This window comes from Teleopsis dalmanni, chromosome 1, assembly GCF_002237135.1.
Source record: "Teleopsis dalmanni isolate 2A chromosome 1, ASM223713v2, whole genome shotgun sequence".
NCBI lineage: Eukaryota > Metazoa > Arthropoda > Insecta > Diptera > Diopsidae > Teleopsis > Teleopsis dalmanni.
In genome coordinates, this window is record NC_051846.1 from 131,934,189 (window position 1) to 131,953,614 (window position 19,426).

The 19,426-nt window shown below is 27.7% G+C and overlaps 1 protein-coding gene and 1 non-coding gene across 3 annotated transcripts in view; one reads left to right on the top strand and one right to left on the bottom strand.

Annotated features, from left to right (window-relative positions):
- Positions 1-855: 855 nt before the first annotated feature.
- The window catches only part of LOC119668745, a 308,120-nt gene continuing 289,549 nt past the window's right edge, over positions 856-19,426 (bottom strand). The window contains exons 6-8 of one of the 2 annotated variants that reach the window (XM_038078357.1): positions 3,343-3,454; positions 1,723-3,282; positions 856-1,615 (exon numbers count right to left, since the gene is read on the bottom strand). In XM_038078357.1, coding sequence (XP_037934285.1) covers positions 1,395-1,615; positions 1,723-3,282; positions 3,343-3,454 — 1,893 coding nt within the window. In that variant the 3' untranslated portion in view covers positions 856-1,394. Of the gene's footprint in view, positions 1,616-1,722; positions 3,455-19,426 lie in introns of both variants that reach the window. The other variant, XM_038078356.1, reaches the window with a different exon arrangement.
- Positions 11,414-11,507, top strand: Trnai-uau. The gene is made up of 2 exons: positions 11,414-11,451; positions 11,472-11,507. It is a non-coding gene; the product is annotated as a tRNA-Ile (tRNA).

Here is a 19,426-nt window from a genome sequence, read left to right on the forward strand (position 1 = left end):
TTCAAACAAATTTGTGGTTGATAAATACATGTGAAAACAAAATACCTGCAGATAATTTTATAAAAAAGTTTTTTATATAATTATAAATAAAATGAATGAAATGAAAAAGTTATTGGTGAGCATTTTATATTGTATTTGAATTTATATAAAAGTACATTTTTTCAGACTTTATCTATGATAAAGAAAAAAGAAAGTGGAATAAAGACAATATAAATAGAACGGCGCATTGACCAAATATTTGAAATCTTTGATAGGTCTAGTTCCTCAGTTGACAATACAATATCGTCAATAAATTTGTTTATAGAATTTTCAAAGTTTTATTAATCACTACTTAATGCAAAAAGAACAATATTTAGCACTGCTTTATTTTTTTTGCAATTGTCTTATAACTTTTTAATATTATTATACCGATTGTTAGTAAGCCAGGAGAGTGTTGCTGCTCTTTCAGCAGCTAAGAGTATTAAAACTAAAATTCACGGCGGTAACTCAAAAGTCAATCAATCAATTATGAACATTATGCTGCCGAAACAACACCAACAAATTAACATATACATATGATTTTGCATCAAAATAATTTAAAGTACAATAATAAATATAGAAAATATTCAAATGCGTCATCTATTTGCCAAACAGATAGTGTTTTGTGTTTATTCATGTATTGCATTTTTTAACGAACATAATACAAAAATTATAAATTCCTTTATAAATAATTATCGAATGACTTACACAATTACTAATCTGTCAGATTTTACAAATTTTACTAAAAAAATTACTGTTTTAAAATATATAAATTTACTCATTAATGCTCGCAACAGGTACAAATAATAAACAAACTTTTTTGTTATCTGGCTGGAATTTTTCATTTTTTTCCAAAAATTATTCACAATAGATCAGTTTTAAAATTTGACACCATTGTAATGCAAGTGACTTATTCGTTAAGCAATTTCAGAACAGTGGGCTTGTTTTTGTGAATTTTGTTTTTGCTTGTCATGTTAATCTTTAAGCAACACATGTTATATTGGAACATTTGTGTTTAAAGAATGCACCTATCATCACATCTCGCGGCTGATGTCTTATATGAACAGCTATAAGCATCAGCCGAATAATTATGTTTTTCAAATTTATATAATATCGATGAATGTAATGAAAAGTAGTTACTGTTAAATGTAGTAATTCAATTTAATCAATTCAAATAAATATGTATAATTTTTTTCTTATACTTAAAAATGTTACCAATGTTTTTATTAATAATGTGTCCCTTATAATAATGTTGATAAATCAAGATATTTCTAGCAGTACATAAGCAAAAAAAACTTTTAATTTGTTACATCACAAAACCACAATGGTAACTATATAATAAACAAAGCTAATTATGATTATATTTACAATTTCAATTAAATAACAAATATTATAACATTACGCTCCTTCAATAAGTTTAGATTATTAACCAATCCCTTAGTAATAACTCGATGCCTTAACTGAATTGTTGACAAGTAAACCGGTATAGCTAAATATTGTTCCAAATATATATATATCATGTTTGATAAATTGGTATTATTCAAAAAATGTACATTAAATGAATTGTTGTCCAAGACACCTGCCTTAAATGTCAACCCTAATAAATCAATATATAAGAAAAAAATTGGATAAAATAATAGTTTTTACATAATGTGCGTATGCTACATATAAAATTATGTTTGATTATATACACATTTTACTTACGATTAATGTTTTGAAATCGATCAACTAGCAATATTTCAAGTAACCATTCCTTCAATGAACAATCGCGTAAAATTGTAGTATTCAGATCATGAGATACAGCGACAGAACGTACGGAAACACTTGCGTGAAAAGCAACGTTGCACTTTAAAAGTACAGTCGATAAATCGTGTATAAATGCAATATTGTTTAGTGTATTCTCTAGATTGTATTCATTAAAAGTATCTATAAAAATCCCGTCGTTTATTGTGACTTTACCAATAAAAGTATTTTTACCTTTCAAGTCATAAATATTATTTTTTAACAAAAATTCTTTAAAGAATCCATACAATCTATTTAAACCTCCAAAATATTCAGATACATTGAAATCATTGAGATTTATTTGCTGATAAAATGCAGTATCTCCTACTAATTCAAAATATTTCCATTCCTTATTATAATGAATCAATTTGCTCATATCTAAGATCGGATATATATTCATTATTTTTTTCGTTTTAAAGCTCTGTGTAAATAAATTGCCATGTATGTCCAAAGTTCCATAAAATTTTTTCACACTTTCCTTAGTTATAATTAACTGAACTTGTAATCCCTTAATAGCATCTAATTTTGAATTATCATACACATATACGTTGTATTGAAAACTCTCATGTGGCAGTATTATTGTCGTTCGGTCAGATGCGCAAAAAATTATATCATTCAGTAAATTGAAGAAATTATATGTATTAAATCTTTCCAAAATCGATAAATCAATCTGGATCGGAATAGGCTCAAAAAAATATAAGTAGCTACCCAAATGATTTGATCGGTTTAACCATATTACTGTTAATTGAAATTCTTCATCAAATTTGCGACCATTGAGTCTACTAAGCTGTATATCTCCAGTAGCTATGAAGTGTTCAACTTGAATTTTACCATTTAGGATCATTCCGGGTAGTTCGTGAATTCGATTTAGAAAATTAAAAAAATAGTATTCATGAATGCGATGTAGTTGATCTGTATTTACCGTGCCATTTAGTATTAATTCATTTAGGAACATATTACTTAAATTAATAGTTTTATTATGATTCAGGAAATCTTGCAACTCTATACCATTTAAAATTGCATTTCCATATATGTGTCGTTGAAAATTCAAAATATCTGTTTGCAATACGGTCAGAAAAACTATATCCACATGAAAATTCTTTTTAAACGTTTGGTATCTTTCAACAAATACATCATTTAAACTGCTCGAAATGTTTATATTCTGAACAATTAAGGAATGTGCAAGATTAAACTGCATTTCCGGTATATTTTGTTGGCTGTTTACTTTAACTCTGTTATTGAATAGTCTTTTAATATCAATTTCATTATACAATCCTGCTAATTTGACCTCTTCGAAATATACGTAATGTTCTAATACTGAAAGATTTATACTTTGTGCGGTATTCATTGTAATAAACTGACTCACAGGTATCTCACTAATTGTATTAAAATTGATCTGAAAGTTAATTGGAAATTCAATATTTGAAAATATTTTTGTATACGCCATTTGAATTTCGTCTGCTGCAGAATATGATGGTTGCACTATATTCATTAAAACTGTACTGAAATATCCACCAAAACTGCCTACCAAATAAATATTACCATTGACTTTCAAGTGTTCAAAATTGCAGCTAGCTACTATGATTTTGTCGTACATCAAGCTCGGATTTTTATGAAATAATTCGAGACCATGTCCACAGGCAGAACCAACAAGCTGAAATAAAAATATTGATTAAAACTCGTAATTTTAATTTTATGTTTATATAACGATTAAAGTATTTCTTTTACTTGATTCATTACAAATAATAATTTATAAATGAAATCAAACAGAAAATGGTTTATGCAATATACTGTCAAATGGAAAATACTTATAAGGGTTGTTCAGGAGTTCGAATGACGCGCTCGGTATATATAAGTTAATAGTACTTTTAATTTTAATTTCAAATTTTTAATAATAATAATATAATATTTTAATTGTAATTTCAATTTTTAAACGTAATTTTATCACACGTGTTTTAATTAAGTTCAGACAATATAAATTTTGAACCTGTGGTTCGATAAATAGCCCAAGTAGTATTGAACGAGCAACTTTTTATGGACTTAAGAGCTGCCGAATTCAAACGAGACTTTTCCAGCCAAATCAGATGATGACCCGTTTAGTAGCAATCATGCGTTCAAATAATATCGCATGATTACTCCTTTAATGAAACTAAGTCTAATGCCGGATGCAGGAGACGCAGGTGCTAAATCCTTCCCTACTAATTTCAAACGCCCTCGTTTGAGCTCCTGTACTAAGTTTCACTTTCCACCTCCGTGCTACCCTCAACAAAAGAAGCTATCATATTTTATTGAATTAATTAAATTATGATTTACAAAATTGTTTGGTTATAAAAATTCATTCATAAACTTAAATTTCAATTTTAAATAATTTATTTATTAATTACTAAATATTAAATATTCAATTATAATTTAATTATAAAACATTTTTTTTTTTTTTTTTTAAACATACATTTATTTATTGCATCTTCTCTTAAAATGAGACTAACAATAAGTTGTAAAATCTTATAACTAATTACATAATGTTACAAATTTTTATTTTAATTATAAATTGTATAAAATAAAATAAAATAAGTAAACCTTATATCACGAACCTCACTTAGATTAATGGGTTAAATTTCATTAGAGTGAATGTTAGGTGGTTTCTTAAGAAAGTGGTTCAACTTTAACAGATTACTAAAAAGAAAGGTGCGGTTTTTACTTCAAGCTGTTGAATATTAATTAACGGATGGACGGTCAGCTCTTTTTAGACGGGAAGTAATGGATAAAAGTGCGAGATTTCTTGCTAAGGGATTAACATGCTCTGTCAGCTTTTATTGTATTTTTTTCTTATATTGTCAAATTCAGCTTTAACTAGGGGAATTTGTAGATCTCGGTGTATACTTTCATTCCTAATATACCATGGGGCACCAGTGATAATTCTTAGTATTTTTGACTGAACTCTTTGTATAATTTCAATATTTGAAGCACTAGCATTGCCAAATAGCTGGATACCATAAGTCCATATTGGTTTTATGATGCTGTTATACAAGAGTACTTTAAACTCTAGGCACAGGGAAGATCTGCTATTAATGAGCCAATGCAACTTAGAGGCTTGGAGCTTCATTTGAATTTTTTTGGCTTCAATATGTTTGCGTCAAGTTAGTCGTCTGTCTAGATGGATACCTAAGTACGTTATATTATCTGCTTGTGGTATGGGAATGTTGTTTAGTAAAATTGTTGGAGATGTACTCCGATTTAAGGTAAAAATGAAAAGGAAAATTTAACTATGAATATAAGATACATTTAAAAATAATTATAATTAATTAATTAATCATTCTACAGCTGGTTTATGATTTAATTCCAATACAACACAGCCAGTAAATTTGTTAATGAACTTTCACAGAAAATAACAAAACTCCAAATTGGAATATATAAGTCAAGTACGGCTTTGAGTCCGTTGGCTAATGAACACTGATTATGAACTTCAAATTTGGCAGGATAAATTTTAGTCTCAATAAACTACTTATGAATAATTAAATATATAAAGTAATTCCAAGACTACTAATAATATGTATTTGCCAATACTCGAGGCAGATGTATGGTCAGCCAAAAATTCAATTAATTAAAAAAAAATAAAAATTAATTTTATTACAATTCACTTCTGTTCAAAACCTCTCCATCAACCATTTCACAAATTTTCAGATATAGTTTATACATTTAGGGAACTTCCAGACAGTTGACTCAATGACGAAAGCAATTATTTACACTTATGAGTAGTAAATTTTTTTCCATATAAAATATTCACTTATTTTACTGTTAACACGAGTTAAAAATTAATTATCATTAAAAGTATCACTTCATCCGTCAACTTTATTTTTTATGTTGAAGTGATAATTAAATAATCAAAGACCAACTTTGACAAAAACAAATTTTTAAAATAGTTCTATTTTTTTGATTTTTAGAATTATGTATTTTTCTAATAATTCACTTCTTTTCTTAATAATAGTTAATATGTAATGATAAGTAGTGATGCATACCCAACACTCCGACTTAAATAGAGACGATTTTTAAACCATCAAATTATTTCGTTATATTTGGCTTTACGGTAGAAAGGCAATACTACATTTTTGGTCATATCCGTGTGAGTTTTCGATGATTTATCATGTCTATCATATCTTAATCTTGTGGCATACGTCTTTAAGCCATAAAAAAAGAAACTCCCTATTTATTATGAACTATTTTCAAAGTAAGTAATCTGCATTAATACGCATAATTCGATCTTCTAGTGTTCTTAATTGATCGTTAAGTTTTTGTGTGTTTTAAACAATCTGCAGTTTATACTACTGAAATTAGCTATAACGAGCTTATAATCTGCTTATATTTTATCAGGTTTTTTTTTGATTTTGTCGAAAAAATTATAACACGTGCCTTCAACTCATTCAGTACTTCTTATATTTTGAACCATTCTTTTATTATTATGGGTAACTTTATCAAATTTATTTATCAAATTGGTCTTTAATCTAGCAGGTCTTATCTAAATATCAACAATAACTCGTTTACTAATACAAAAATACATACATAATTTAAAAGATTAAACTTTATAGATAACATTACAGCTACAAAATAAAATGATTCTACAAATACAAAATATATGTAGAATCATTTAAAATATTTTTACCAACTTATCGCATAATTAAAAATCCCGTGCCCCATATTATTTAGTTGCATGGAATATTTAAACAAAATTTTTTGTTGAAAATATCGTTAGTAGATAGTACAAACATATGTTAGGTTCCCGTGTACTGCAACCTCAGCAGATAGTTTTTATTATAAGAAACTGTATAAAACATATCAAATGAAAAACACATTAACTTATTGTTGGGACCCAAAATTCAATCTTAATATTTTCTTAATGACCCAGATCTACGTTGGGTAGAATATGACTAAAAGTACTATAATTTTTGGGAAATGGACGACATGCTGTCATTTCGGTGAATTATATAGAACTATGAGCGTATGTATTTATTTTTCGCGGTCTTATCTCGTCTGAACAGCTCTGATAAAGAATATAACTAGAAGTCGTACAATTTTCCTGATACAAATGCTATACTCTCACATCAAACAAAATCATCTTTTAAGATGATATGCTCTCTACTCAATAGTGTTGAGATAGCTTTACTTTTTATAGTCCAAAAAAAAAATGTCCTTCTAGGTTTTATGTTAAAAATATCCCTATTAAAGCAATGTTTTTAAATGAAAAATTTGTACAGTGAACTAAATATAATTTATAATTTAATTTATACTTTAAGTGCAACGATTCGACCTCAGTACTTAGTTATGAAATTACTATACATGAACTTGGGAAACTGCTGTACTGTTAAGAGTTCCCCTTAAATTATAATCGCATCACATATATTTTACTTTGATCCGTTCCCCGGTTATAGTGAATAAAAACTTTTTGAAGTGTTTAAAAATAAAAAAGCGCACATATTCTGAATTAAAAATGAAAAATGATAACATATTTCCTGATTTCCCACATAAAGCTAAAGATGAGAATTGTTCAATGAACTTGCCAGCTTAGCTGCTAGTTTATCATTATGCCTTAAATTTAAAAATGAGTCAGAGATATTCCCTTCTAAGTACGAGGATTTACGATGCGAGTGCTTTATCGTGAATACCATCAAAGGATCAACTTTTAAATGACGCTGCGGTTGTTGTGGCAACATGAACACCTTCGCACATAAATATACCCATATACACATACACTTGCATACGTTGAACAGTATTACACAACTATGGTTGTAAGGACACCTTAAGCAAGGACAAAACATCGGCAAGTGCACACTTAAAAATGAATTTAAAAAAGTTTTGTATTTTTCTGTACTTTTTCGTAAGCATTTTTAACAGTTTCCATTTTTTATTGTAACTGAATTGCTGCCACTTAACAAAAATAAAATGAATAAATAATGTATAATTTTGTTTAAAAGTTGAGTTAAAAGTTGAGCAGAAAAAAAATTTGTTACCCAAAAGTATGAGAGCGTGAAAAATTTTTATAAATTTGTTGTTATTTTGTGTAAATAAAAAATACGAAACTCATAAAAAGACGAGTATTTACGTAATTTGTAGTGAATTTAGACTGAATTTAGAGTGAAACTAAATTTAAAATTATTTTTTTTGTTTTTGCAAATTTTTTGTTTTTGTTGATATATTTTCTCTTGCAACATTTGCCTTTCGTCTTTTTGTGCAATAATTTTTCATGCAACAACCATTTCCGTTTCCTTTTCACTGCATTTGTGAGCTTAAAGGAAGCTACACTTTACAGCAAAAATTTTTCCTAATGTTTTATTATATCGAAGCATTAGCATGAATATTAGAAACAAGAAACAAGAAATGAGAAATGAATGGCAATGAATTTTCTGTAATATATGCAAAAAATATTAACAAATAACAGCAACTATTAAACAACAAGAAAAACAATCGCTAAAAATTCCAACATGAAAAATTATTGTAATTTTCAAGGTATGAGATCAGAAGTACTATGACAAATCAGTGAAAAATAATTCATAATTCCAAGAGAAAAGTTTCTTGGAAAGAAATTGCTACTCAAAAGTATTATGTATCCTTCTGCATCATAATATTCTGCACGATTGTTGCATTGTTAGGATAAAATTTATTGCAATATAACATTTCATATCTTATTTAGTGCAGAAAAAGTTAATATAAGCAGAAAGCGTTGGAGTAACACGAGGAAGGGGTTAAAAAGCGGAAGTAAAGCGACAAAAGAATTGACACCTCTTTTGTTGGATGTACCAAAGCAAAACGTTGGATTATTATAAGTGTGTTGCCTTGTGGCCATGTGGCAAAATTTCTACACAATTTCTAGACAATTTCGCCAACACACCAACACACCATCACACCAACAACATTTACCGAGAGTGCATCGTGGCAACCCGAGTACCTAACAACAATGCAGTGCCCGCAGGATGTGCTTTAACAAAGAATCGCTACGCCACCTTGCACAGTTTACTACGGTGTGAAGACTCGAGTTTGCACTGCATTAACGTCGAGAAATATGTTTTTGTGTTTGAAACGGCGCCGCGAGAGATCAACGCTTAGTTAACGTTTATATATCGTGTGAGCTGAAATTGGACAATAGAAAGGACAAAAGTAGGTGCTAACGATAACGTCCCTCGCCTGTTTGCTACAGAAATAAGTACATTAAGAGCTAAAATACGAACAAGAAGAAGATTTTTTTTCTTTTAAAAGCATAAAGTACTTTTTCGTAGTTTTTATTGAGTGTATCTGATGTTGAAGACGGTTAGATTTTCTTATTTCTTGCTAAGTGTTTTCGTAATAAGCAATAAAATAAAATGAAAGAAACTTTTGCACTTAAGTCATTACATGTAGTTAAGATATCTTTCGAAATTATAGCAATATATAATATTATAAAATATAGAGCATGATTCTAGTACAATAGAGACCAAAAATTCTTGTATTCTAAGGCATGAAAATGTTTATTTTAATATTGATACAATATACAATACATACATTATAACATCACTTTAGATATTAGCAATGACAAATAGTTCTGGAACAATATACATTTCTAAACAATTTTATAAGTGCTGTTAAAACTAGTGACTAAGTGAAATGACTTAGGAATAACTTCGATATTTTTAAATGTTCGAAAAGGTTTTAAACTCTTTTAGTCTTCTATGATAATACAATACGGCACCACCCCTGAAAGGATCCCTAGATAACTAACTCTAACCTAAAATTAAAATTTTTTTGGATATATTGTAAATCTTTTTATACTAAAATATTATAACCAACTCTGTGATTTAATGATTCTTTGGTTTTCATTAGTTATTGTTACAAAACTTTTGGGAAACGGAACTATGCTTGATAGATAACAGCGTTTTGAAAAATCGCTCTCCAAGCATTATTGCTAAGCGTTAAGGAAATTAATCATTACAATTATTTTAGTTGACAGAATTTTTTACAGTGCTTACTTTCACAAGTTTTGACTAGACTTGCAAAACAATAAGTTTTGGTTTTATAAATTATTAAGAATCTTCAAAAGAGTTTTCTCTAAATTATAGGCTAATATGTTTTTCAATATATCTATGACAGCTAACCTTAGTATAATAGAAGAAATTATATCCCTAGATAGCGCATTCTCATGGCAGTCGGCAGTAGTTGTTTACACCCATAGTTTTCAGGTCATTCCCATATTTCGAGTTTACGCGTATACAGAGTATACACTATATACCTACACTATGTAGAATATATAGAGTATACAGAGTATCTCTTTCTCATCAAGCAACATTTTTTTCACTTGACATTGTGTACACATAACTTAAGCACTAAAATCATTATGATTTGAATAATTTTACAATTTTTTACCCTTAAATAAGATTTCCTACTTCGTTGTTATATCATACACGATATGCTTCATACTCTTTAACACTGAACATAAATTTATTTTGTTATTCTTAAATACGTTAGGTTAGTTAAGGTTATGTAGGCGATCCTAAGAATCCACTTAGGTCTGTTAGCTTATTATGTTGCCGTATAAGAAATCTAAGGTTTACAAACCACATTGGATCTTTAACTAAGCCTAACATTCTCTTTAGAAGCTTGCATGGATCGTAGCATATTCAATCGACGCCATCGATTATTTTATTATAATTAATCTAAAATTTCGTAGATTTTTGTTTAATATTTTTTGGGCTATAGTTAGCAGCCATACAATTGGTACAATTATATTTGATTTATAATAATTTGGTCATGACACCCAACCTTCATATAAGTATTTTAGAGAAATATGAAGCTAATCTGAAAACATATTTCGTTTTTTTTTTTTGTTGATATTGACAAGTACTCTTTATTCAATTCGTCTTCGAATATTATTAAAATAATTTAATACATTGTATTATTTTAATAATATAGACTTATAATTTAAGTAATTGAATGTACTTATTCTAATAAATATTTATTTTTTCGTCCATATCTTTTGTAAAAAAGAAAAACTTAAACACACAGTTTATACATAGTTTAGTTTAATCTAAAATACCCAATATTAATGAAACCTAGGTTTTGTGTAATTAATGCCATATATAAACTACATGCTAATACCTTCTGCGAATTATTTATTATGTACTAATATCGAATTTAATCATTAAAATAAATCCAATTTTTAATAATATAAATTATTGATTGGGTGGTATAAATTTATATGCAGTTTTATGTAAACGATATAAATGTAGATTATAAAATATTTAAATGACTTCTAAATAATTCATTAATTATATACAACACAATTATTTGTTTACATATATTACACACATTATTTTTTTTTTAATTAAGTTAATCAAAATATTTACATAAGTGTATATTAAATACGATTAAACTGAACAGAATAGTTTTGCTTATCATTAAGAAGTTTAGCTGATTAGCAGTTTTATAATTTAATTATTGCTTGTAAACAGAAATGTTTCTTATCAATTACGTCACCGAAAGGGTTAAAGTTTGGAAATTTTGTACTTATCACCTCATTATTTCTTTTTTTCTATCCGAATTCGTTGGCTTCACGCACAGTCAGCAAACTCAATTCGTCACCCAAAATTTGGAAGCTCCAGTGGCGCAATTGGTTAGCGCACGGTACTTATAATCAGTAACTTGTGTGAGAAATGCCGGGGTTGTGAGTTCGAGCCTCACCTGGAGCAATTTTTTTAAAATATTTTTTTATATAAATTTTAAACTAGAATTGTATATTTTATCCATAATCCATTTATCCATAATCCACTTTAAAATGGTTTATATTATGTATTAATATTTTTGAATATGAGTAAATAAATATAATTAAAAAATATAAGTTAAGCTTACACTGAACTTAAAAGCTCACGACCATATTTTTTTATATAAATTTCTATCGCATTTATTCAAAAATATTTTTTTTTCTTCAACTGGCTTCAACTGTGAAAGTTTATAATTTTTATATTAATCTTTATTTTATGTATTGAAAAAGATTTCTTATCTTTATAAATAAATTTTATATTGTTTATTTTTAAAGTGGTTTTAGAACAGTAGTGAACTACAATAACAAAAATTTATTTTATATTATTTTAATTAATTAAATGTTTGGCTGACAATACAGCTGTTTCAAGTATTACCAAATATCCATCATCAGTGGTCTTGGAAATATTTCTTGTATTTAATTATTCGCAAATAATTTTTTGAGACTGCAAATACCAGAAATCGAACTCGTGTCCTGCTAAATTTGAAGCTCACAGTCAGTATTCATTATCCAAATGACTCAAAGCCTCACTTGACTTTTATGTTTGTACATTTTTTCTGAAATTATTTTTCTGATTTACTTATTACTTTGCTGTGAAAGTTTTATTAACAAATTCACTTGCTGTGTTTCAATACATACTTTTTCAAACCTTTCTTCCAAAGTCATTGTCTGTCTTTCATGCAATCAGTTTTTTCGTCATATAAACAAAATGCTTGAGCGTATATTACATGGTCTCATTCTACATTGAGAGCTGATTCTAAATGTAGTGAAAAGATTAACTGAAACCTTTGAAGTGAGATTATTACTGAAAAAAAAATCACTATATATTGTACATAAAAATAATAATATTCCAATTTAACAAAATATAAATTGAAAAATATGTACATATTCAATAAGAAATTATTGATAAAAATAAAAAAAAAAACTTACTTTTATTTCAATATTATATCACTCAATATTCACAGAAGAGAAGAAGAATGCATTAATTCGCTGTAATCACCGGTTTAATTAAAATTTAAATGAAACCAATTTAATTTTCACACTTTGAGATATTTTTATTATAATTTTCATACAATTTTGTGCGTTTTTATTTTATCATTTATTCTGCACGGCCTTACTTAAATGGCTTTATTAAGTATTAAATTGGCATTGATATGCTTGAAAAGTGCAAAATCATTAAAAACACTTTAACACTTTTATTTTGCTTTGAGCGTAGACCACTGATTTATCACAATAATGAGCTCAAAAAGTTCTCGTAATTATGAATTTCTTCTGGTTTTTTTATTTTTATTTAATATTTAAAAATTTAATTTGTTATTCTTTAGTAATTATTTGAAAAACTTTAAAATTATGGCAAAATAATTTAACCGAAAAGAAATAAAATATAAAACATAAATAAAAATAAAAGTAAAATAATAGTGTTGAAATTTAACAATTAAAAATTAAAAGTATAATTAATTAATGCAATTATTCTACAGTTGGTTTATGATTTCGGTTTAATATAACACGGCAAGTGAAATTGTTAATAGAACTTTCACAGCATATTAACAAAACTCCAGAAAAATGTGCAAACATAAAAGTCAAGTAAGGCTTTGAGTCAATTGGATAATGAATACTGACTCTGAGCTTCAAATTTGGCAGGGCACGAGTTTGATTCTCGGTACTTACAGTTAAAAAAAAATATTTACGAATATTATATACAAAACTTATTTTCAAGACCACTCATGATGGGTATTTGACAATACTCGAAACAAGCATGGTCAAGCAAAAATTCAATTAATTATAATAATAATAGAAAAAGAATATTTGTTGTTGTAGTTCACTCTTTTATTTATATATTTATTTATTTATTTTTTCTTCCCTTCAACTACTATAATTTGGCATCTAGTATTCGTTTTTATTGTAGTAGAAATACAATAATAATTCATATAAATATTAAGAATTACATGTTGTGTATGAAATGTTAACATTGAATAATAGGAATATATTTAAATTAAATAAAATAAGATAATTAAATATTAAGAGTAGATGAGTCAGTAAACAGATGAGTAGAATTGTATTATATGTATGTTAAATTGTTAGTTTTGGGTTGTTATATTGATAGTACTGACGAAAATAAGCGCTTCAAGCGTCTATTATATGTGGCTTCGACATTTGGTAGCTTCCTCATTGCTGAGATAGAGTGGGAGGGTAATTGCATAAAAAATAAAATATGGCATTGAATTGTGAATATGATTTTACTTTAAATTAGTGTGAAATTATTTTAAATATGGTATCCACGATAAACGATTTGATACCATAAACTACCATATCATCATACCGCATTTATTTGCTTTATCTCATATTGCACAATGATTATAGCAACCAGATGCTGTGCAGTATCTATTTAAACGTACCTTAAATTAGAAGGAATAATAATAAATAGTGTCAAACTGCAACACCACTTACTAAATAACTGAAACATGTAAAAAATCCTATTCTTCGTTCAAATAAGCTATTAGAGAATCACACAAACCCCACATAACTGCATTTACGAGTATCCTACATTTTACGCACACCTATTGATTTTTCAATATACATTTCAAATAAACAAGTTACCCTAACTCGTTTAAAATTATTGTAACTTTGCGAAAAAAATTTTGAAACCATAAATTCTCTTTAATCCCAAATAAAATCTCTATTAAAACACTTTGTGTAAGAGTGCAAAAATCTGCACAGATTTCGGAAAGCAAATATTGTAATTTTTAATTCTATTTTCACGGATTCGCACATTTGTGAATGCAGCACCTCAACGTATGTCCATGGGGAAAATCGGAAACTTTGCGCATTTATTTAAATTCGCCCTAATCACTGCAAATAATTGGTTGAATCGAGAATTTGTGGAATGTTTTATTAATTGCACAGGCGAAGAGCTAAATAATTACAAACAATGCAGCAAATGAAATTAATTCATTGGAATATTTTAATTATAAACTAAAGCGGGATATATAAACCCGGCAGGATTTATAGAAAATATTTGAAATTTAATGAATTTACGAGTTTTCGTGCTAAGCATATTTCAGGCTCTTGATGATCTTATTAATGGAGTTTGATTTATGATATTAAAATATTAATACTATAACAATTTACATTGTTGAAAGGCAATTAATCTAGAGAAAAAGAGCTATGGAAAATCAGTCACAAATAAAGAAGAATGCAAAATGAAAATTCATATATGTGCATCAGAACCAGAAACATTAGACCATATTAAAAATGTACAATAAAAATGTGACTTTGACTAAGAATAAATCATGTTGTTACATAGAAGAAAATATTTATAGCAAGTAGTTTGAAAAATCTATTTGAAAAATCTATTTGAAAATACTTGTGAAATAATTTCATTATCTATTCTCAGCACTTCTGTGTAATATTGCTAAATAAATGTAAATATATATACTTTAATTATGTATTTGGAAATGGTGTTGAATTTAATATAAATATAATTGGCTATGGCAAGTTGATTGTTGCCTTTGATAGAATTGGTTTATAAATGAATTAATGACGAGTATTTCGAATAATAATTATTATACAGTTACTTTTTATCAGCAATTCATTTAAATAAATCAATGCGAATGTAAACTTCTTTCCTTTAAATAAATATAAAAACTTTTACTAAAATTTGCTACGAAAATAAAAACTGTAGAACTTTCCAATTATTTAACAATTAGATGTTGCTGTTTTTTATAAATTTTGTTTTTAAATTTTGCTATTGATCACAATCACAATAGACCAAGTCAAAGAACAATGCATCATACATTCACAACTAACCAGATATTTCGAAATTAAAAAAAAACCACGAAGAAGACAAAATACTATTTTTTAGACCATACAAATTAACTTGATTCGGGGTTAGAATAAGTGGGAATAGTACTAATCATATCAACAATCAATTATCTTTGGAACGCTGTAAATTTCAAGTTTCTTTCTTTTATAGATATACTCATTTGAAAATGTGTCTACAATGCCAATTCTCAAAACCCCATGGGTCCATATCTCCTAGGAAAAAAATCACAAAATTTTTTCCCTAGATACGGGTCTTCTTATTTTATAAAAGGAGCTCATAAAAAACTTTCAGCCAAATCGGAGATCATGAGGTCATTTTTTGTCAAAATCCGTCCGATTTGTAAAAGAATAACCCATATACATACTGTAATGAATTATAAAATGAGTTGTAAATAATTTTAAAGGGTCTCTGAATAAGTACCCCGGACTTAATTATCAGATATCACGACGCATAAGTTGCATTAAAGAGAATAATCTTTATGAAAGCAGGATGGGAGGTTTATCATTCCGTTTCGGAGTAGAAGAATTTATTCGTGACAAATGAAAGAGGTGTAGCCAATGGATTCGCAAGGCTTTCAAGATTTAGTACATGTTTCTGTCTTATTATCTCGGTTATAAATAATTTCTGTGGTCAATGTTAGTATGTAAGAGCAGCGTAAGAAAAAAGTACTTACACGCACTTATACTTACTTTTCATGAGTATACTACAAATATTAAAATTTCAGCGCTGGTACACAAGATAACATTGTTGTTGCACAAATTCGTGGTTCTTGTCTGTTTTCTATACAAATGTTTTGCGTTTGTTTAATGCCTGTTTTTCTCTTTTAACTTAACCAGCTCTCAAGACAACTTATAATAAATATAAAAATTACTCATGAAAACAGAATAAATTAACATAAAAATATAACATGCATAAAATGCAACCAACAGAATAACAACTGATAAATAATAATACTATTAGGCCTGCAAAGTTTAATTAAAAAAACCTTTGAATATAAATTTTCAATACGACTTATATGTATGTTTGCAATGTAATTTGGAAATCAATCAAGCAATGAAAAATTAAATGGATATTCTCGCTCGCGTTGACTTGGGCAAAAAAAAATTAAAATTTTATTAAAATTGCAACAACAATAACAACACAAACCAACGCCAGAAAAAAAAGACGAATCACATAGTCACAAATACACATAAAAGCCCCAAATAAAATGCAATTAAACGTGTTTGTTTATCTTTTAAAATGGCGGATTGTGCGCAGGTTAATGTGTATGTAAACCGGTAGCGCATTTATGAATATGTGCCCGGGCAAGTGTTAAATCATTTTATTTCATTGTCGTTAAGATTTAATTCGTCAGATGTTAAAGTACGTAAATTCCAGTATGGCTTATTCGCCCCACTGCCGGAGCTGATGTAGTGACACTCTTAAGTGTGTGTGTGTGAACGAAAGTATTGTGTGAGCAAAGCTCTGAGGCACAATTAAATTTGTTATTGTCTCTTTACTTAATGGCAGCCCAGAGTATGTAAATTTATTTTCTCCTTGCATTTGCATTAAGGAAATGCGTTGATTTAATGCTGACATAAAATGATTATGTTTCATTTAAAAGATACACAGTAGCATTCATTATAATAAATTTTTAAACATTTTAATGAGTTTATAATTTTAACAATTAAAAAAATTTTTAAGTGTAATCATAAGTTGTTTTATTACCAGTTGTCTTAAGTTTTTGAATGGGAAATTAATATGAAAAGATTAAAAATGAAACTATTGGAAACATTTTCAGAGAAAAAGAATTCACAAAAAAAAAGATTTTAAAAACTTCTTTTGTGAATTAAAGTTTTTTATTATATTCTACTTATTAAGGCTTCCTTGTATTTAAAAAGAATAAGATATAATGTGAATTAACATAAAATTTTTTAATTTTTTTTAACTATATATATTACATCCCTTAATATAAAATTTATGAAAAACATCATACGTACGAGGATTTCTTAAATAGTTCTGCGTTCAACATAAAAGGAAAAGAAAATATTAAGAATTCTCCTAATGAAGGCAAAAGCGATTTTGTCGAAATACATATAGATATATACAAAAAATAACGAATCGAAATAAAAACTAAAATTCCTTAAATAACAAAACTAAATTTATTAAAGGAAACGTTTTTAATATTTTTCATATAATAACATCTGTTATATAAATTTATAAAATCTTTCTTAAAAATTGCCTTGAATAAATTTATAATAACTCCGTATAAGAAGTAATTAAATTTAGATAAATCCAAAACTATATCTTTTATAGCTTTTATTTGAAAAATTGGCTCTTTTGAATTTCTATTAACTCTATATTTAAACTTGCGCAAATCTAAAATTATATCCTTTTACAGTTTTTATTTAAAACATTGACTCTTATACATTTTTAATAACTCCGTACCAAGAGTGTATAAGCTTAGGCTTTTCTAAATCCCTTTTCAGCCTTTAATACAAATTTCTTCATATCATAAAATTATAATAAAATATAATAAAATATTATATAATATATATGTTATGCATATAAACAATTAATGTATATACAATATGTTTGTTCTTTTCTTTACAGTTCAATAAAATAATAAAAGACAAACGTAACTGCCATTAAAATTGATTTATTAAAAGTATAATAAGAACAAATCTAACATATGTGCTGCCACTTGAACCTCCTGAAATAGAAATTTAATTAAATAACATAAAATATAAAGATAAACTATAAACGATAGAAAGATATAAATGTTAGAGATATATATATATATATACATACACAGTTCTACATGCACAGTAAAGCAATATGCAATCCAGCACGAAAACCAATTAGAAAGCAAAAGCAAACAGACAGCATATTGAAAGAGAAATATTAGAAAAACTACATATATATATAGATATATATATAAATCCAATACACATACCAAATGAATGGAACAGCGAATGAAATAGCTAAAGATACTACATACTCAATTTGGAAGCACAAATCTAGTGCAACAAAAGCTAAAAGTGTCAGTTGCAGCAGCAGAAGATAGCAACCAAACGACGTGGGACAGCAGCAGGCAAACACAATAAGAGCAACGCTTGTGCAGAAATACAACCGAAGCCAAAGCCAAAGCCAAAAGGAATTATTTACTATCGAAATTGTTTACATTGGACTAACCACAAAACTAAACTTAAACAATCTAAAGCAACTATTAAATTTTTAACCGCAAAAACCACTGAAACCGTCACCACCATAACCAGCACCAGCCACCAGCAGCAGCAGAAGCGATACCAGGCGCTCTCAGCAGTGAAATCACTAAAGGATACAACTCGACGCAATTGAATTTGGTGTGTAGTTTGTTTAGACTTCGGCGAGGCGTACTCAGCCCACACGTACAGAACAACGCACGCACGCACGCACAGTCAGGCATCAAAGCTCAGAGGGAAATGAGATGAAGTGGTTTCAAGTGGCGATAGATATGATTCTTGTGCTTTCATTTATAACAAGTAAGTAATATATGTCTGTATATTATGCACACTTGCTTACACATATATGTGTAAATACTATATATATATATATGCACATTTATATCCATTTTGCTACATTTAGTACTAAATTCAATTACATTATAATTATTTACATCAACAGTTACAACAAAGTTAATATTACCATAAATGCTTCAATGAATCAATGAAGTGGCATTAATGCCGCATTTGTAATTCCAAATCATATCAACCGGTAGCATTTGCATCATTTTATCTAAATTAGTTCCACTCTGGCATGGCGTGGAAAACATGAATGCAAAGTAGCAATACAATTGAATTAGACTACCAAGACGGACTGACGTGTAAGCGTGTAATTGGCTTGAACATTAATTTCAAATTTCTAAAATGCATAATGCCACAATGATTCCGGAAACCAATGCCAAACCCATTAGTGTTTTACACTTGTGTGGCAATTCATTTGATATTTGCTTTAAATTGAATCAAAGGACAAACTAAATAATTCAACATCATTTACCAGCCACA